We start from the raw sequence: 22,024 nt of genomic DNA, 5'->3' as shown, positions 1-22,024 counted from the left end.
TTTGATAAACAGAGGCCGCATTGTCTTCCATCAGAACAACGCCAGGCCACACACTTCTTTGGTGACGCGCCAGAAGCTCCGGGAGCTCTGATGGGAGGTTCTTTTGCATCCGCCGTATAGTCCGGACCTTGCACCAAGTGACTACCACCTGTTTTTGTCCATGGCGAACGAGCTAGGTAGTCAGAAGTTAGCCACAAAAGAGGTCTGTGAAAATTGGCTATCCGAGTTTTTTTGCCAATAAGGAAGCGAGCTTCTATAACAGGGGTATTATGAAGTTGGCATCTCGTTGGGAAGAAGCCATCGAACAAAACGGCGCATATTTGACTTAAAACAGATGATTGTAACTAATTTTATGAACAAATGAAAATTAAAAAAAAATACCGCAGGACTTTTTTGACAGCCTAATATATACGCTTGTTATGCGATTTAATGTTTGCTGGGTCTTATCTCTCCACGCTAATAATCTTTTGTTTACACCGAGTACCGTTATCTATTATCCATAGAAACTGCGTATTAATTCATGATTAAATTCACTAGACATTAAATTTCGTACCAAAGTAGTGTAAATTATTGCACGCGGTTGGATACAGTATTTAGCATGATTCCTCGCTGTGGTGGCTGAGAGCAGACATACGACCGCAAAAGGTTCATGAATTGCAGAATGGTCGATAAGGATTTGAAAAAAATAAAATATTTTGATACGCTTTCAATACCCTCTGAAAATTTTCTGCACTATGGCGGAAATGGTTTCGTATTGCGCTACAGACTAAATGTGAATCGGAAATTCAGAGTGAACATGAATCGGCATCTGCATATTCCTGAGTGGGCGAAGATCTGCACTCAACGAAAAAAAAGAACCAGAATGCAACATTGAAAATTTTGAGTGGGTTTTGGAAAGCTGAAACTGTCATGAAATGATGCATTTGTCAAAGCAATAACTTAGTCTTGTATAGAACATTTAAAAACAGTGCATCGATTTGCTGTGCGATCGTTGTCATTTAATATTAATAATCCAAAAAGAGAGGATGATTTTTCATTAGATCGAGAATATCTCTGTGAAAAAATTCTAGTGGAATTTCATTTGAATAGAATGAAAGCGAATCAATCAGGTTAATTGGATTATTACTGGCGAACATGTTAGTGGATATCCAGATGGAATAAGTACACTTCTGAAATAAAGCTGTGAACTTAAATTAACATTATTGTATCTATGTATTCTATGTGATATCAACACATTTTATTGCAATTGTTGAAAAAATCCTGAACTATAGTTGTATTTGAAAATAATTTCAAATCCATTTATTTTTATTCGATTGGTGTTTGCAATCACAATTAGTAAAGCTCAAGATCAATCTTTGAAGTTGTGTAGCTTATATTCAGATGCGGATTGTTCCTCACCTGGTCAACTGTACATTGCGAGTTTCCGTGCTGGCAAACTAGATAGCCTGCATATCTTCGCTGATAATGGAAAAACAAAAAAAAAAGTTTACTCACAAGTATTTGAAAATAAAATAAAACATGTGCTTTGTTATGCACTCATTTCTCTACCGTAAAACAACAATGGGCCACAGCAAAGCTGGTACAGCAGGGTACAGCTAGTAAAACTTGAAATAAAATAAACTTAAATGGAATTTAGGCGCAATTCATTTTTTTCCTTAGTTATTTTAATTAAAAAATTATAGGAGCTTGTGTCCAAGAAACAAACGCATTGTTGACGTAGAACTACGCTGTTATTTTATATAAGTCGCTTGTTAATAACTTCGCATATTATTTTATAATGCTGTGAAATTTTAGAAATAACTGTTTAGTAGAATGGTTTGATCGCCCTGAAATATTTTTTATTGTAGAATCAGTTGACGAAAATTGAATGATGATTCATTCTTGCCCTCGCGGACAATACCCTAGCTGATCGTATGTCGCAATTTGTTCCATGTCAATGCATTGAAAATTTATCTCGAACGCTATTCCGGTGGCCTTTTTCGCAATTGGCATAGACTCAGCTACAGTCGATTATATACTTGTTGTACCAGCACCATTATTCCACATCTAATAATTACATCAATATAACTTTAACACCGCATGGAAATAACAACAATGACAATACTTCATGCTACATGTTACTATCAAATATCATGCTACATGTTATTTAGTATTGCCTCAGTGGAATCGCACCCCTAGACATCGTTCGTACAACGTAAACCAATCGCCAAACAAGCGTTCGTCATAGCATGCATGCAGAGCCATACATCGGTTGCTTAAGGTTACTAGGAATATAAACACTACTCATCATTTTGCGCTATTCTCAATAGAAATGCTTCTGTTAATATTACTGGCCTCGAAAAAAGTTGCACTACCTTTCCATGCTCAAGATAAGCGCAGCTGTCATCCTTAGTGGAGAAAGTTCTGCTACCGCCATGCGAAACTAAATCACATACCAAATTCCAGAACATTTATTTTCTTGTCGAGCCGACCTTGCTTGATGCTTCCCCACACAATTGTGTAGCTCAGAACCTTAATGTAATGGCGTCAGTTTGATGCAATGATTGCAATGCCAGAGACATCAACGAATGAATAACTTGGTCGCGTCCACAGCTCAACCCGAAACGAAGGCATGTGACGACGCATGTGATGACGCAAAACAAGGAAGAACAAGCGATGTTCATTGCATTGAAAACAGAACGAGACTGAAAGTTTGCCTCAGCGAGATCCACTGTTTATACTCTAGGCAAATATTCCCTTTCGTTCTTCGTTCTTTCCTTTGTTCACGGAGACTTGAAATCTTGCGATTTTCTCTTCATTGCTCGTCGATAAATTAATCGTTATTGACAGCTCTGTTCGGGAAAGCACACAAATCAGCAGAACAAATGTATGGGAAAATGAAAACGCTTATAATTTTCATGAATTTTAACCATTTACACACCAGGGAATTGTGATGTATAGAATATCAAACAAATCTTAGGAAATTTCCAATTCGTTTGGTATGTAAATCGTCAAAAACCGATCGCGGCAGAAAATGTTTTTATTTTTTTTTTATTTAAATCGTTTATTTTTACAGGCTCAGTTACATAGGTTTAAAGGAGCCGAACTCCCAAAGCAGAAAATGTTATTAACGTTTACTTTATTTCATAAAAATGTGACCTGTTTTCTGATTTGGCACCCTTAATGAAAGACATAGTTCTACGTCAAAAGACAAAAAATTTCACGTGGACAAAGGGGGTAGGGGTATGAAAATGTCCACGCTTGTCTACGGAGGGGGAGGGCGAGCCTAAAATCGTGCTTTTTCTGTCCACGTGGTATGTGGACAAAAAAAGCACGATTCCTCCAACATGATTGTGCAGATATTTTAAGATGTTTTCTCGTATTTGAAAAAATCACCTGGCATCCATGTGTTCATCGCAGGAGGCTATTGTCATTTTCACGTGTTGGAAAGTCATTTCAAAATGTTTTGATTTCACGAGCTGTTTGGTCCATAGCAAAAGATAGCTCTCTTTTAATAATTTTCGATTTTGAGTAGTGAACGACGTTTTACTGCTAAGAGTTTCGTCAATGTTTTAGCTACAGGAAATCGGTAAGTTGCGTCAATCTGCAGTTTATTTGCGTGGTGCCCGAGTAACCGGCGTAACATAACCTGCCTGCATTATATTGCGTATGGTTTACCGTTGAATTATTGCCGGTTTTTGTTCGACAGGAAAACTCAAGAATGAACAAGTCGCGAAAAGAATCTTCATCGAGAAGCAAAAGCTTCAACGGTAATGCTGGCAGTGGCAATGGTTGGCATCAGCGTGGTAGAAAGCAGGCACGAAATTCGAACCAAAAGAATGTGGCTGCTGGAACGCAGAAATACGCACAGAAAGATGAAACCACGCTGGATCCACGAAACCTCAAAGAAGAACTGTATTCCCCCGCGAAGCAGCAATCGGGTAAAGTCTACGGAAAACATTTGAATTCCGGAAAAACTAATGAAAACAAGCACAAACAGCAAGCTACAAATAATCGAGTGGTAGAGAATGATAGAAACGTTGATACGGAAGCTCCAAAGTATACATCGAAAAAGACTATTGTTAAAAAAGTATCACCGTCATCGAAGCAGGTGTCCAAATCGAGAATGGACAAGCAGAATGTTACTAAAAGTCAGATTCCAGAAAACATGAAAGCTAATAAAGAACTGCCTAAACAAGAACAGAAAACATCCAAAAATGTGCCATACCCAGGTCAGAAACGTAAAATTCGTGCTGGGGGTTCAGAAAATTCAAAGAAATCGAAAAGAAGTACATCGGAGTCTGATAGTAGTGACGCGGATAGTTACATTGATCAATTTTTCCTTGATGTATCGGATGATGATGAGGAACTAGAGAACACGGAATGTTCCAGTTTATCTCACGCATCGGATTTTGAAAGTGTATCTGACGACGATCTTAGCCTGGAAAAGGAAGAAGGTAACTCAATGTCTCTGGAAGAGTTAATGGATTACTATGGTAACAATCGAGACACTAATAAGAAAATATCGAATGATGTCGGGAAAAAGAAAAAGGTCAATAATGCAACGAAAACGGCTAATGTAAGTAAGAAGTGTAATTCTTCCATCTCAAACGGTTGGGTCGAAGAAGAAAATGATGTCACCCTAGAATATGATGATTCGGATGGGTTTGTCGAATCTTCGGATGATGATGAAGAGTTGGAGAAAGAGGTGGTAGAAGGTGATAACTTTATCGAGGAAGACGATGTAAGTAATTATTTGTTTGAGGGGAAATAAATTTCATGTATTGTATTTATTTCGTGAATTTCAGATATCGTTCGAAATGGACAACACGTCTGATGAGGATGACTATGAATGCTCTATCGACTCTTATACCGGAGAAAGCGATTCTGAACTCGACGAAGACGATTTCTATTCTTCTGCTATCGAGGAAAGCGATTCCGATTCCGAAGAAGAGGACGGTTTCTATTTTAACAATAGTTCGTACGATAGCGAAGATGATGAATCGTACGTTCCACCGGAAGATGACGATTTGTTCATAAGTCGCGGAACGGCTACGATATACGAAATCGATGACAATAATGTGTCATTCAACAGTGATATCGATACGGCACAGATTGTTGAATTACCCAGTGACAGCGATGGCAGGGTACTCTCTGCGACGACAAGTTTGACTGGAAGTCAAACGGAGGATGAAGACAAGAGTAGTTGTCCGGAATTGGTTCCTATTTATGATCCCGAAGGAAGACTCATCGATTGTCCAGAAATGCTGTCAAAGGCAAAGAGGAAAGAAGAGGTAAATGATTTTCATTATTGAACCGTTCATTTCTTTTTCAGTTGTAAATTACAGGGTTCAGAAAACTGTAAACTATCGATATTTTAGTATTAAAACTTGCATAATATGTTTTGGTTTGTACCTCAACCGTAGTGAAAGACTTTATCCCAGAGTTGCATCAATATCACTGATAATAGACGGGCACATTAGTCACTTCCTATCGACGAAATACGATTCAACATGATGCCTGTTGTTGAGCTGCATCAATATGCGTTGACCGATCAAGTACCTAGCCGGTAAAATTATTCGTAAAGAATTGATGCTTGTCGCAGATTGCATTTTATCTTCATCAAGCAAAGCTTCGATTTTTGTTTCTTATATTTATTTAAGTAAGTCTAACAGGCGATAACATGTGAGCGATAGCAAATCTTTAAGGTAACGGAATATATCATTGATCAAACCTGATTAATCTCTACATGTTTAAATAATGAAGGAATCTTCTTTGTCTTCGTCGAAATTTCTGCCCAGCATCTTCATTCACGTACCTGACAGTTCGATTACACTCATTTATATCCTTCGTTCTCAATGATGAAACGGATAGTGATTTGGCCGGATACCGGATAACGGATATCCGGCGGCCGGGTATTCGGCTCTTTATAAGCTAATTCAAAATTAAGAGAAACGATAGGCGTACATGAAGCAAATAAAGCGTTGAATTTTAGAAATTTTTAAATAAGAATTATAAACGAATATTAAAATTTTTGTTCAGAATAAATATTCTATTTAAGGTGAAGGTGGAACGAAGCCATTGTAGTAGTTTTTAATGTTGTACAATAATACAAACAAAATCATTGCGGAAAACTTGAACAATGAAAATTTAACTTCTAGAGCACCTGCCCGAGTTTTCCGACGTTTTTCATTATACATTGCAGATGAAAATTTAATATATTGTAAGTAATCGATTAGAGTTGATGGTTGATATTACTTGATGGAAGTGTGCGAAAACGATCATTGTCTACAAACTGTTATTATTGAATTTTTTTGCATACCGGCGAGGCGAGGGAGTGAGACAAAAGAAATGAGCGTCATTGTGGCAGCCATTTGTGGCTTCCTTCCACCTTCACCTTAATAGTGTATCAAGTTTTCTACAAGGGTTCTGGAACAGTTTTTTTCTGATATAGGTTTTATATCATAATACAGGTCGGACTCGATGATATACTGACTCGATTATATGTGATTCCATTACATACAATTTTGGACTGGATTATGTACAGTTTGAATTTATTTTTTATATATTTCAAATATGACTTATTTCATAGAGAAATGTAACCTTTCAACGCACCCGTGGCCGAGTGGTTAGCGTCTCACATTATCATGCCGGGTGTTCGGGTTCGATTCCCGTTCTGGACAGGGATTTTTCGTTGATGAAATTTCCTTTGACTTGCACTGTGGTCACGCGTATTCTAGAGCTTGTCCCTCGGAATACATTCAAGGCGTGTTATTTGGCTTAAGAAATCTTAACTAAGTATCAATAATTGACGCTAGTTAATATATACGTTGAGACGGCAAAAGTTCCACAGAGAACGTTAACGCCATTCAAGAAGAACCTTTCAACGTTGAGGTGAAATTTAAGTGGCTATTACATGTACAGTAGGGTAAAAATCGTGATTTTTGAAAATTTTGCTTGAATTTTCACCAGGAATTGTTTATATCGATATTGCAGTCAAATTAAGAAGCATAGAAGTTGGGTGTCAAAAAACAAATTGTAGAGCGGTTAGAGAGCTTCAATTTAATTGATAGAAACAATCTAGTTTAATATAAATTTTTAGAATAAAATTAATAATAACACATTAAAAATTATTAACTCTTAAGTTTTTCACTTCCAAAATGTTATTCAAACCCACTAATTGAGGTGTTCCAATACTATATCCTGCACTAAATTTTCTCATCTTTTAAATGAAAGCATCATAATTGTCTTCCGTGGCGTCCATTTTGATGGTTTGAGGCAACAGAGTCCGAAACAAAAAAAGTTCTATAACTCTGTCATTGTTGAAATTCGAACATATGCGTAGAAGGATTTTTTTTCATCAAATATCGTCTATCACCTCCTGAGAGAATCTGGATAATTTTATTTTTTCATGTGAGAAAAGTGGTTTCTGACTTTAAGGGGATGAATCAAAAATCAACTTTCTCTTTTATATTCGAAAAACAAAAAAAAACGAACCTTGACCCAGTATTCTATTTTTTTCCGAAAATTTCGCATATAATGCAGTTGTAAAACATTTGAATTGATGGATTGAAATAGCTTTTAGAAGATAAAAAATACTTAAAATTTGTCGTTTTTCGAGGGTTTTCATATTTTTTTATAATTATTATAAAAATAAACTTGATTGTTTCTATCAACAAAATTAAAGCTCTCCAACCCTTCTACAATTCCTTCCTCGACACTACAATGTTATTCCTATTGTTATCTTTTACTATTAAAAATGTTCCACAACAGAACATTTTCTCATCTTTCAAATGAATGCAATTTAATTTCTTCTAAGTAGCGTAATTTTGAATTGAGGTCAATTTAGACCAAAAAATGAGTCTCAAGAGAAATTCAACTTTCACAGTTGAGATTTGAGCTTAATTCCATAGTTGGGAATCAATGTATCATAAGTTGTCTGATGTCATTTTTCCTCGCATGCACTTTGAAAGTCATCTAGACACTCAATGCAGAATGGGATTTGAGAAATAATAAAATATTCTAAAACACCTTCAATACCCTCTGAAAATTCTCCGAACTATGGCGAAAAGGTTTTGACTTGCGCTACCGACTAAAGTTCGATTCACATTCAACATCCACGTCACGTTCATGTTCACGTTCCGTCACGTCATGTTACGTCAATTATTCTCCCATGCAATTCTTATGAAAGCATTCACATACATCGGCAACGGAAAATTCGACTTGCCGTTGCTGGTGTATGTGAATGATTCCATAAGAATTGCATGGATGAATAATTGACGTAACGTGACGTAACGTGACGTGAACGTGACGTGGATTTCCGATTCACCTTTAAGTGCGATTCACATACAACATCCACGTCACGTCATGTTGCGTTAATTATTCTTCTACTATTGAAGCATTCACATACACCAGCAACGGCAAGTCAAAGTTGCTGTTGGCGGTGTATGTGAATGTTTGCATAAGAACTGCTTGGAAGAATAATTGACGCAACGTGACGTTTTATGTGAATTATTTCATGTGAATCACACTTAACACTGTAACAGTGTAACAATGCAATTGACAAATGAAACAATGCATTTGTCAAAGCAATAACTGGATCTTGTATAGAACATTTTATAGTTTCCATATTTCCCCTTCGATTTGTTGTGCAATCGTTATGTCATTAAATATTCATAATCCAAAATGAAAGGATAACTTTTCATTCGATTGAGAATATCTCTGTAGTAAAAGGTTCTACTGGAATTCCATATGAATCAAATGAAAGCAAAATTCTCAAGTTGACTGGATTATGACTGGCGTCTATGTGATATCAACACATTTTTTTTTTGCAAGTGTTTAGAAAATCGTGAACTATACATTTGAAAATGATTTTAAATCCATTTATTTCTATTCGATTGGAGCTTGCAATCTCAATTAGCAAAGCTCAAAATAAATCTTTGAAGTTGTGTAGTTTATATTCAGATGCGGATTGTTCCTCACCTAGTTAACTTTACATTGCGTGTTTCCGTGTTAGCAAACCAAATAGCCTTTATATCTTCCCTGATAATGGAAAAAACAAAAAATATTGTATACTCACAAATGTTTCAAAATTAAACTCACAAGAAACATGTGCTTTGTTATGCCACTCATTTCTCTATCATACAACCCCAATGGGCCACAACAAAGCAGGTACAGGGTACAGCAAGTAAAATTTGAAATAAAAACAACTTAAATTGAATTAAAATGGAAATTAGGCGCAAATCAGTTATTTCCTCAATTATTTTAATTAAAAAAGGAAAAATGTCCACGTGGACAAAGGGGGGTAGGGGTATGAAAATGTCCACGCTTGTCCACGGAGGAGGAGGGGGAGTCTAAAACCGTGCTTTTTCTGTCCACGTGGTATGTGGACAGCCCCTATAGAATAAAATTGTGTTGATATCCATTTTTTTTTTATTTCGTTTATTTTTACAGGCTCAGTTACTTAAGTTTAAAGGAGCCGAATTCTTAAATATAATTTTAAAACTATATATATATAAACAATTTTCTTACATCTATGGTTAGTAAGGTGGAAAACCGATTACTCGCGGTGTACTCGAGTTTAGGAGGGTGACATATTTTTAGGAGAAGGATGGGATATAAGGAAATTGTAACAATGTTGATGAACACTCATTTCTTAAATCTATTCGTATATCTATAGTGTATTTACATTTCAACTTATTCTACTATTTATAGCAAGGGGACGAATTACCCGCAAAGGAAGGAAAGAATGGTATAAGGATGTAGGATTGTCACACACGAAGATCTATAGCTTTAAGGAAAACATATATATGGGACATGTAATCAAGGTCTAACCGAGCCAACACATCTCTCACCGGCACATTGGGCTGTCTTCCTCGGGCCCGAAGGGAGTTTTCTAAATTCGATCTGGCGACCAGATACACCTCGCACGACCAAACAATGTGCTCGATGTCGTGATAACCTTGGCCACAAACGCAGAGATTGCTGCTGGCAAGATTGAAACGAAAGAGTAGTGCATCTAACGAACAGTGATTGGACATGAGTCGGGAGAAGGTGCGAATAAAGTCCCGACTCAAGTCTAGACTTTTGAACCACGGTTTGAGGCTAACCTTAGGGATAATCGAGTGAAACCACCGGCCCAATTCATCTTCATTCCACTTGCGTTGCCAGTTAGCGATGGTATTTTTGCGGACTAAAGAATAAAATTCATTGAAGGCGATTTGACGCTGATAAATATCGCCTTCAATTGCACCTACCTTTGCTAATGAGTCAGCCCTCTCATTACCCGGAATGGAGCAATGTGAAGGGACCCAGATAAAGGTAATGACATAACAGCGTCTGGATAAAGCACTCAAAATTTCTCGTATTCTCTCAAGGAAGTACGGCGAGTGCTTTTCCGGCCTCACTGAACGGATAGCTTCGACAGAGCTAAGACTATCCGTTACAATGTAATAGTGTTCAACAGGTCGTGAGGCGACGCTGTCCAGCGCCCAGTGTATTGCTGCCAATTCAGCAATATACACTGAGCAAGGATTCTGAAGACTGTGTGAGGTGCTAAAAAATTCGTTGAACACTCCAAATCCTGTGGACTCGTTTATAGTGGACCCATCAGTAAAGTACATATTATCACAATTGATACCCCCATTTCATCGAAGATCGTTGGAGCGATCCTCGATCGTTGGTAATCTGAATATCCATGGATATCTTGCTTCATGGACAGATCAAAATGCACAGAGGAATTGATGTAGTCAGGGAAACAAACACGGTTGGGAATATACGAAGAAGGATCAACCTGCATGGAGATGAATTCATGATATGAACTCATGAATCCGGAGTGAAAATTTTGCTCGATCAGCTGCTCAAAATTTCCGATCACCAATGGGTTCATGACCTTACACCGGATGAAGAACCGAAGAGATAATAATTTGAAGCGATCTTTTAGTGGGAGTAGGCCTGCCAAAACCTCGAGACTCATGGTATGCGTTGAGGGCATACATCCCAACGCGATACGAAGACAAAGATACTGAATTCGCTCGAGTTTAATGAGGTGTGTTTTGGCAGCTGATTGAAAACAGAAACTGCCATACTCCATCACTGAGAGAATAGTTGTTCGATACAACATTATAAGATCTTCGGGATGGGCTCCCCACCAGGTGCCGGTAATTGTACGGAGAAAGTTTATTCTTTGTTGGCATTTTTTACTCAGATACCTAATATGGGCCCCCCAAGTACATTTGGAGTCGAACCAGACCCCAAGATACTTAAATGACATAGCATGAGTGATCGGTTTACCCAAAAGTTGAAGCTTTGGTTTTGCTGGTCTATGCTTCCTAGAAAAAAGCACCATCTCTGTTTTCTCCGTGGAGAATTCGATCCCTAGCCCAATGGCCCAGGTTGAAAAATTGTTCAAAGTATCTTGTAAGGGTCCTTGCAGGTCGGATTCGTTTGATCCTACGACAGACACCACTCCATCATCTGCAAGTTGTCTTAGGCTGCAATTTTGTGTAAGGCAATTGTCGATGTCGCTTACATAGAAGTTGTACAAAAGGGGGCTTAAACATGAGCCCTGGGGGAGGCCCATGTAAGAGACCCGACTTACTGCCGAATCTCCGTGAGAAAAGTTCAAATGTTTCTCACAAAGCAAGTTATATAACATATTATTCAATAGAGGCGGCAGATCCCGAGAGTGTGATTTGTCCGACAAAACCTCTATTGAAACAGAATCGAAGGCCCCCTTTATGTCCAAGAATACTGAAGCCATTTGTTTTTTTTTTCGGCGTAAGCCATTTGAATTTCTGAAGAAAGCAACGCAAGACAATCATTCGTCCCCTTGCCCCTGCGGAACCCATATTGTGTATCTGAGAGTAGGCCATTCGTTTCAACCCATCGATCAAGGCGAAAAAAGATCATTTTCTCCAACAATTTCCGTATACAAGACAGCATTGCTATTGGGCGGTACGAATTGAAGTCGGACGCGGGTTTTCCGGGTTTTTGAATAGCTATAACTCGTACTTGTCTCCAATCATCTGGAACAATATTATTCTCCAGAAACCGATTGAATAAATTCAACAAGCGATGTTTCGCCACATCAGGGAGGTTTTTCAACAAGTTGAACTTAATTCTATCCGATCCCGGAGCAGAATTGTTACATGAAAGGAGAGCAAGAGAGAATTCTACCATCGAAAACTCGGAATCAAGATCGCACCTACCTTGTGGTATATCTCGAACAATTTTTTGGACAGGAGCGGAATCAGGACAAACCTTCCGTGCAAAATTAAAAATCCATCGATGTGAATATTCTTCGCTTTCATTCGTTGAAGAGCGATTTCTCATGTTTCGAGCCACTTTCCATAATTTTTTCATTGACGTTTCTCGTGACAAACCTCCCACGAAATTTCGCCAATAAGCACGTTTTTTCCCTTTGATCAAGTTTTTAAATTGATCTTCAAGGGCTAAATACGTTTGAAAATTGTCAGGGGTTCCACGTTTCCGAAAAGCTTTAAATGCATTAGATTTTTCTACATAAAGCTTGGAACATTGGCTATCCCACCATAGATTGGGAGGCCTTCGGGAAATGGTGGAACCTGGGATGGGTTTCGTTTGAGCGCGAACCGCGCTGTCATAGATCAAACGAGAAAGGAAGTTATACTCCTCCAATGGAGGTAAACCATCTCTGGAATTGATGGCTAGAGTAATCGCGTCTGCATATTTTTTCCAGTCAATGTGTCTTGTGAGGTCATATGCCATGTTTATAGATTCAGAAGAATTCGACCCAATGGTGATGGAAATTTTGATTGGCAAGTGATCACTACCGTTGGGGTCCTGGATTACATTCCACTTGCAATCTAACGATAGTGAATTCGAGCAAAGCGAGAGGTCAAGAGCACTTGGGTTAGCAGGAGGTTTAGGTACACGTGTTGTTTCCCCAGTGTTCAAAACGGTCATATTGAAGCTGTTACAAAGGTCATATATCAACAATGAACGATTGTCGTCGTACTGTTCCCCCCAGGCAGTTCCGTGAGAGTTGAAGTCTCCCAAGATCAATCGTGGCTCAGGAAGGAGTGAGCACATGTCATCAAGTTGTTTGCGGCTAACCGCAGCTCTCGGAGGCCAATACAAGCTGACAATACAGAGGTCTTTGCCTCTGATGTTTGCATGACAAGCAACAGCTTCGATCCCTCCAATAGGTGGAAGGTCAATTCTAAAAAATGAGTGGCACTTATTGATCCCCAAAAGCACCCCTCCGTATCTATCATCACGGTCCAAGCGTATAATATTAAAATCGTGGAAAGAGATATCATCTCGCGAAGAAAGCCAAGTTTCGGACAGAGCAAAAACATCACAATTGAACTTATGAATTAAAAATTTGAATGTATCCAATTTAGGGATAAGACTACGACAATTCCACTGTAAAACAGTGATATCTCCGACCTCTCTATTTGAATTAGACATCAAGAGAGATAATCATTGCAAGGAGGGGCCATGTTTGCATCAATTGTTGCAAAATTGTCTTTAATACTGGAAGCATTGAGATGACAATGGTTCTGATGGAGTCGGAAACATTAAAACACTTGAAGATTTGATCCAAAAGGTCAGACAACTTTATAAATCCCGATTGGGAAGTTGAACTGGACGGAAAAATAGGGACAGTTGGGGTTTTTGATGTCCCCTCGAGTGCTGGGTCGTTCGAAGATGAAATATTCCCACGGAAGCCAGGAGGAACCTGGTTTTGCTTGTCCGCTGCACTCGATTTTTTAGGCAAGCTAACAGAGGATATAACCGTGGGGACTTGTTCTTGAACTTTGGGAGTGGTCACATTTTTGCGCCGGGGATTCCCTTTGAAAATAAACGGTGTGCCCCCGCTAGCTGTGTCCGCTTCCATTTCATCAACTGGCAACGTGGAAAAGGTATTGTGTGTTGAGATTGGTTGTTCTTGTTGTTGGGTCAGTGGCGAAGCGCCCTTTAAAATTTCCGTAAATGTGCGCTTCGAGCGTTCCTTTAAAGAGCGCTTCTGTTTCTCCCAGCGACTCTTGTAAGTTTCACAAACTGAGAGCTCGTGTGGGGATCCCCCGCAATATGGACATTTATGCTCAGTCGCACTGCAGGATTTCCCCTCATGTTGCTCTCCGCAAGTGGCACAGCGCTCCTTGTTGGCACAATAATCCGAAGTGTGACCAACTGACTTGCATTTATTGCAAGTCATGGGCTTTGGCACGAAGAGTCGCACAGGTAGTCTCAATTTGTCCACCATAACGTAGTCAGGGAGGGCGGCACCAGCAAAGGTGACTCGAAACGAGTCGGACGGCGTAAATTTAGTTTGGTCCCTATCATGGGAAAGTTTCCCGAGTTGGCGACAGTCCAAGATTTTCACTTCCATTGAGGGGAGCTTCTTGAACTTGCCTTTTCCTTCTGCATTTATTTGTTCGCTCGTCAGACCCGTTTCAGTTATCACCCCCTCAATTTCTACGTTATGGGAGGGTATAAATGTTCGATATTCGAGAGTGAAATGTTGATCAGCAACAATCTCGTTTGCGTGTTTCCGGTCATTCACGACAACTCGCAATTTGTTCGGTCTAACCCTGCGAATTTCAGATACAGAAGTGTATCTGGCCAGATCTTTCATGATCTGAATCACGTTAAGGTTTTTTCCTTTCGGTTTTGGCCGGAGGAAAACAACCCACGGGCCAGTTCCAGGTGCATCTTCTGGATAAACTCTGACACGTGGAGCGGAGACAACAGAGGGGGAAGACGAGGACGAGGACGAGGATGAGGATGAGGATGAGGACGAGGACGAGGACGAGGATTGGGTTGGATCGGAAGCATCAGAAGGGGGAAGCGAAATCGATGATGGGAGAGGGGGAGTGGAAGTAACAGTGGGTTGAGAAGGGAGGCTTGTAATTTTCTTAGAGGGGGGCTTGGTAGGATGAGCGGATTCGTCCCCAGAAGAATTATCTTCCTTATGAGGGACTCGTTTATGTTTTTTCCCAGATCTTGTATGAGATTCATTATCGGAGATCTCCATCTCTGGAGATCCTCCACTATACTCCATTTTACAAAGATTTCTGTCTTATTTTTAATTTATTATTGATTTTAACAATAATCTCAAAAAAAATTGCAAAAAAAAATATGATAATTGATAATAATATTAAACAATGAACAAATGAATTGAATAATAATATTAATAATAAATATGTGTACCTTAATATAAAAGTTGTTCCAATAATGCGCTCTACTGCCCTAATCAGGGAGAGACAGAGGCTACGCGCTACGGAGACAACACAATAGCGCAAGAATAGCTTACGGAGCCACGTGGTGATGAATCCCGTTTGCGACAGTCACGCGATGTCGATCCCGTTATGCCGAATCAGTTCAACAGCCGCAATCCGGCTCGCTGCAAGAGCGCTGGTTCCTTTGTTCCTTCGTTCCACTTAACGAAAGGTCAGGTCGAAAGCGGACAGCAATGACCTTCACTCGTACACGATTCACTCGTACCGATAGTACAATAGCAAAAGTGGCAACGCACAATACCGACACTGAACTTCACTCGTCAAGAGTTGGATAGCCATGTTGATATCAATACAATTATTATTTTTACGTTTAATGGGTCTATAATTTAAGTTTTAGTAGCTTTAACCCTCCTGTACTCGCGTGCAAAATCATAACACGTATACTCGCGCACGGTGTCACAGACCGAAAATTGAACTTCTCTTTAATGTTGCCATTGGGTATTTTTCAGACTTTATTTGAAGGAGAGGGTATGATTGAATGAAAAAACTCCAAAAAATATGTTTTCTTCATCTTTATTATGTTTTAATTCAGCCTCCTCAAAACAGAGTAATTTTTGATACTCCAACACAAATAACGAAATTCGAATTTTTCACTGTTATAACACTCGGAGTCTTTGAACGACGATGTTAAGAACCATCTTCGGCGGTGTGCAGGAGGACAGCGCACAGTGGTCCCTGAGAAAATTTAGGCGGTTAAAACCCAAAAAATGAAGTTGCATAAAAACACAAAAATCCTACAGTCCCTTATTCTAGGATGTTCAAGGCACCTAGGATCACGTGTTTAACCCCATTCCACGCTCGCATCATTGCTTTGGCAACGCGATAAGATACTAGTTTCGCATGCTCGCCGGTGCCCCTATTTCGCGTGTGTTTTTCTAACATGTGTTCTGGTGAAGTTTTTAAACATTTTTTTTTGGCTCATTATGTTTCTTGAAGCATTTTTAACGGAGAATTTGAATTTGTTGTCAGTTTCAAAATTCGGTTGGTTGTAGTATGTGCTAACTCCACACAAAGTAAGTACTATTTTGGAAGTTTAATTTTGCTTCGGATGGACTTATGAAACTTGCCCCGCATTTCCCCGTAAAACTTTTTTAATGAAAGTGTTCCATAAAGTGTCTTTTATCACTCAGCACTTGAGTTTTTCACCCGAAATCCCCCCTTTTAGTTTTTTCTCAATATTTACCCGAAATCAGCCATTCCATGCCAAACCAATATAGTGGTTCTCAGATTTTTGTGAAAAGTGGTAGTTTTGTTCTTTATCGCAAAACATAAGACCCATATTTTTTTCATTTTTTCAGTAGGGTGACCATTTCTATTTTAGGGTTGTCCGAAAAATCAACTTTTTCCTCTTTTTTCAAAAAATGACTTTTTTCAAAAATTCATAACTTTTGAACTACTAAACCGATTCAGATGATCGACATATCAAATTAAAGCCAATCACCAATGCCAATGGTCTTTTTGAAAAAAAACACTACACCTGCAGAAAATTCGAAATCTGTTCTCGTTATTATTGATTGTATTCGTTTTTTATTGTTTTCATAGTCTCGGGACCAAGGGTGCTATGTTTTTTCTTATTTTTTTTCTTATGAACTCTGCGTATCCGAAAACATGCATTTTGATACCAAACACGATAAAACTGAAAATTTTGAACTTACACTTACAAACTTACAAGACTTACAAAAGCGGGTTCAAATGCAGCGCTTTAGCTCGGTTATTCAAGACTGCTTGAAAGATATCCCTTCATGTCGCCAGCTCATTGAACTTCTACGCATACCGTTTGATGGTTAGGCAAATGTTGATAACTTTTTGCTGCGTTAACTACTACCGTAATGCATGAAGTGACCGAAATTGGGATTTTTTTTATCCAAAATATATATTTTTATCAAGGCTCATACGGCGTTAGCTTGAGCGGCCGGGAGTTCAATATTTTGACAATTTTTTCTTATGTTATCTATGTCAGTAAAATGTAACCGATTACTCGCGGTTGGCTCGAGGTTAGTATTACAAGTGTTCTCATAATTGCGATGTTGCAGTCTTCAATGGGCAGTACGTGTGCCCGACGCGGGATACTTCCTATTTGGATGCAGCTGATCGTTAATCAAAAATGGGATTTGTTTGCAATTGATGATTGAATTTAATCAATACACACAAAAGATAGCTCTGCGCAGCGGCGACATCGTATCCAATGAGAAACATTCGAGGTGCGATTATTGAAGAAACACAAATGATTACCAAGCCAACGGCAGTCCTACGTCAACCTTGCGGTTATATCATAAGTATAACCCATCCATAGGTTAATTTTTGAATTTTGAATTTTTTAAGGAAAAAAAACCTCTCTGATATCGAGATATGTTATGTAAAAAATCCTCAGCTTTCAAGAAAAAAATAAAAAAATATATGGCGCCCTCTAGTCCAAAGCCATGAAAACAATTAAAAACGACTCCAATCAAAATAAAACCCATTTTCGCGAGTTCAGTATTTCTTAATAAATAACTCATTGGCTTCAATTTGATATGTCGAACATTAAAATCGGTTCAGTGGTTCAAAAGTTATAATGTTTTCAAAAAAGTCATTTTGGAATAAATGAAAAAAAAAGATTTTTCGAACGAATTTTTTGGCACCCTAATGAAAAAATAAAAAAATATGGGTTCAATATTTTGCGATAAAGAACAAAATTATCGCTTTTGACGAAAATTGGAGAACAACTATATCGGTTTGGCATGGAATGGCTGTACTCTAGGGTGCCAATGAATGTATGGAAAAAAATCGACCCTAAAATTTCAAAAAGCTACCCTATATAAAATGTTCACCACCTCGAAAAAACACCCTATGCCAAATTTCAGCTTAATCGGACTTAAGGGAGAGTGGCGCAAAGCGGTCAAAGTTTGAGTTTTTTGAAAATCGAAAAATCACCCAAGGGGGGATGTTTATGTATACAGCAATTACATATTATTATTATATTGGACTCGTATTTTTCTATTTTTTTTATAAAGTTGGCCGTTTCCATTTTAGGGTGGTCCGAGAAATCTATTTTTTTTCAAAAAAAATTTTTTTTCAGAAATTCATAACTTTTGAACTACCTCACCGATTCAGACGATCGCGATAACAAAACAAAGCCAATTAGCTTGTTTGGCTCGTTTTTTTTTTGAAAAAAATTTTACGCTCGAAGGAAAACTGGAATTTGTTTTCAAAAAATCGAGAAATCGAATTGAAAAAAGTTTTTTTTGCCGTTAATCGAATTTTAGGCTGTAAATCCAAAACGTGCCTTAATTGAAGATTAATTAAAGAGCGGCCGTATAGCGAGGTATGGGTGTATGGATATTATAGATACCGGAACGGGCGCATCCGGCAGACTCAAAATACTTTTTTTTCCCTTTTGTTTAATTTAGGCTCATTAGCATTTTAGCTGTAACAGAGCCAAATTTTAATCGTGTACATGTCACATGTTTATTATATCTATAATTAGCACATTACACAGTAGCCATTTAGGCGTAAGAGTTTTCTTCTGTTCTTCCATTTTCCAAGTTAGACCGGACAGCGGAGACAGTTGATTGATCATTGTTGAGTTATTTATAGAACAGCAGACCGATGTGTCTTGCAAGAGCAGAGCAGTTGTATGGATGAATCGATCTTATTTCGACCGTGGATCGATCTCCATCGCTGATGATTGTTGCGTAGACGTAGTTATTCTGTAACAACACAAAGATGGTCAATAAGGGCCCTGAGTTTTGAACTCACGATCGATCACTTACTAAGCGAACGCGCAACCAATGTGGCTACGGAGACCCCCGACTCAAAATACTTGACGATGTACACTTTCTTCGCAATAGGATGGAGCTCCCAGTACGCATAAAACATCGAGCGCATTTGCTTTACTGTTTTTGCTATAACTTCCGCAGTTCAACAAATAGCGTTGTCAAGCTTTGTGTGAAAATTCGTGGATTAACTATGATTGACAAATGCATAAGTAGTCTTATCACCAGGTTAAGGTACACACATGAAAAATTGGTCAAATTTGCACTTTTTTAATGCAAGCGTTAGATAGTGCTTGACATTTTTGAATTGTTTGATAGTTAATTCCATAAAATATAAAATTTTATTCATTGTAATAAATTGTTATGGCCCATATCGATTGATGCCAAATCCATCAGGAAATGGTTGAACAAGAGGTGTTCGAAATTGGACAATTTTTCGTTTTTCATGTTTCCAAAATACGTTATCATACGTTAAAACTAAAGCCAGAGAAAAGAAAGAAGTTGCTAATAACAGATTATTATCTTCAGAGGCAACCATAAGTCATCAAAATATTAACCCCTCATCCGTTCACTTTTCATTTTTACAGGAATCTCCAAAGACCTCATCTTTCAAACCACCAGCCTCGAAAATAGAGTCTCCAATCAAAGAAAATGTTCCGTCTCCCAACATTATGCCTTCCGAACCCTTGGAGGAGATTGAACTCGCCGAAACAGAAACCTTCGTTTCAGCTCGCAACCTCTGCGATCTATCACTCAGTCAGAATAACTTGAATCCAGTTGAGGCCACTTGCGATGCCGAAATAGAAGATGAAATAGAATACGCAGACACTGCAAAAAGTAGCGCCTACAAGTTCTACGATGCGATCGATAAGCGTATGTCGTTGCTGGTGCTCAAAGGTCCATTACATTTCAGTGGCCACCTTACGATTCAACCAATGATCGGTAGCGTTGAAGTTATGGGCTACCGGTTGAGACGAGGAGAATGCAAAAATGTATATGCTGTCCGTGGCTATCACTGTCTGAATTTGAATCCTCATCCTGAAGAGGAGACGTTCTCTAGTGACATTATGGAAGGTATTCTGACACGCTTAGAGAAGCATTTTCAAAACATTGATTTGAAAGAGCTGGAAGATACGTTCGATCCGGCGAACTCGGTACTGATTCTGCTACAGGCAGGTTGTAACAACAATAGAATCTTCGTTGCGGAAAAATATCTGCCCCAGGAAACACTCTTCCCAAAGCTGGAGGATTTGAGAAGAAGTCCCGTCTTTCCCACGGAGTGCTTACTAAACGCCGAATTCTTTACGGAACATGTGGACAAACGCACCTCCCTTTATCAATGTGATCCCGCTTGGGATAATATTGAAGTAAAAAGAAACAGCAAAGTAGTGGTGATGGGTGGAAAAGGCGCCGGAAAATCGACGCTCTGCCAGTATCTTATCAACAAAAACGTCGGCAAATTTAAAAAGGTAGTTTTAATCGATCTCGATATTGGTCAACCGCTGCAGTACATTCCGGAAACAATCAGTGTTACAATTATCAATAAGCCATTGCTAGGAGTGGCCACATTTGAACCGACAGCGCCGATGAAGGCATGGCTGTTTGGAAGTCTCGATGTGGTTTCGTCGCCTATTTTCTACATACAAAACGTCCGGCAGCTGATTCTGTACTGCCAGCAGAACAAAAATGAATTGGCTAACATTCCCTGGATAGTGAACACAATGGGCTACGTGACAGGTTTCGGCGAAGAGATGATGTCCGCTGTCCTGCAGATGCTAAACCCCACAGATGTTGTCCAACTCGTGGCGACGAACAGGCAGTCCGCTATACCGAACTTCCAGAACGAACTAAGCTCGAGCTTTGTCAACCAGTATAATTTCAACATTCTCAGAAGCGAGGTACAAGAATTTTCTCAACGCAAAGTTAGCTTCCGACATCACCAGCTGAATGTGTGCTATCCCAGGAAAGGGTTCACGCTGGATGCTCCCAAACGTCGTAATTTGATGCTACTCGCACATCTAGCGAATATCCTGGACGACTGCTCCGCGGAATGGTTCAACGAAGTGAGACCGTTTTGTGCGCCGCTCAGCAAACTGCAGGTGCTCATCACCAGGGAGGATCAAAGCCTCAGCGAAGATCAGCTACCATCGGTGCTGAACGCTACGTTGGTTTACCTTTGTCGGAAGACGGATGGCACAATGTACGAGTGCTTGGGCATAGGTAAGTTTTGGAGTTTTTTTTCATTTAATTTGAAGGTGATCTAATAACATATTTTTGTTTGCTCAGGAATCGTTCGAGGTGTGGATAAGAAAAATAATGTTTACCTGCTGCAGTCACTCCCTGGCGAAGTGCTAGCCGAAATGACGGTGCTGGCCATCTGTAGCAGCAGTTTACCGAATGCTGTATTCCTGCAGCAGAGTGCACGGATCCAGGGAAGTATTCCTTACGTGTATAATGTGGAGTAACGCCATTAGACTGTGTGTAATCCTGTATTTGTGGGATGAGTGTATTTATCCGTATGTAGGTTGTTTTCCATTTATTTGAAGAAAATTAAATATATTTCATTATTGTTATTTGACATCAGCTCTATTTTGTGAGGTTTTCGAAAGCCTTTGCACTGTTTACAGTTCTTTCTCTTGTAACTATTTTCCCTTGTTTAAAGAACAACTTTTGAGTTATTCCAGATCTACTGGATGGTTAGTGTAATATGTGTTCACCATTTATGTACAGGATTTTTTTGTGCGGTTTATGAAAAGAAGCATAGTTGACGAAGTTATCGTCGATTTAATTTTTTTAGCTGATTTATATGCATTTCAGTGTGAGCATATTTGCATATTTGCGTCAAAATTCCAAAATAATTTGAAAATTCACTACAACATATTCTTTATTTGTCAATCAATTCCATTTACCCCCATGTCTGTTTACATATTGAACTCGAATTCGCACTATGATTCCAAACAAGTCCACTATTGATAAAATACAACAACCAGCGAATGTACTTTA

General features: G+C 38.9%; 1 protein-coding gene across 1 annotated transcript; it reads left to right on the top strand.

The window, feature by feature from the left end:
• Positions 1-3,331: 3,331 nt before the first annotated feature.
• Positions 3,332-21,599, top strand: LOC129770415 (polynucleotide 5'-hydroxyl-kinase NOL9). Its single transcript, XM_055773245.1, has 5 exons — positions 3,332-3,568; positions 3,689-4,723; positions 4,788-5,273; positions 19,609-21,241; positions 21,308-21,599. The coding sequence occupies exons 2-5, from the start codon at positions 3,701-3,703 to the stop codon at positions 21,484-21,486; spliced, it is 3,321 nt and encodes a 1,106-aa protein (XP_055629220.1). The 5' UTR covers positions 3,332-3,568; positions 3,689-3,700; the 3' UTR covers positions 21,487-21,599.
• Positions 21,600-22,024: the final 425 nt, after the last annotated feature.

Source organism: Toxorhynchites rutilus, chromosome 2 (genome assembly GCF_029784135.1).
Source record: "Toxorhynchites rutilus septentrionalis strain SRP chromosome 2, ASM2978413v1, whole genome shotgun sequence".
NCBI classification, from domain to species: Eukaryota; Metazoa; Arthropoda; class Insecta; order Diptera; family Culicidae; genus Toxorhynchites; species Toxorhynchites rutilus.
Note: the sequence above shows the minus strand (reverse complement) of the source record. Positions and strands in the feature narration are given on the sequence as shown.

Bases quoted from the DNA above. Each gene is read 5' to 3' on its own strand.
- LOC129770415 (XM_055773245.1), top strand. From the start codon at position 3,701: ATGAACAAGTCGCGAAAAGAATCTTCATCGAGAAGCAAAAGCTTCAAC. The intron at 5,274-19,608 runs GTAAATGATTTT...TCATTTTTACAG, and splicing joins AGGCAAAGAGGAAAGAAGAG to GAATCTCCAAAGACCTCATC. The intron at 21,242-21,307 runs GTAAGTTTTGGA...TTGTTTGCTCAG, and splicing joins GTACGAGTGCTTGGGCATAG to GAATCGTTCGAGGTGTGGAT.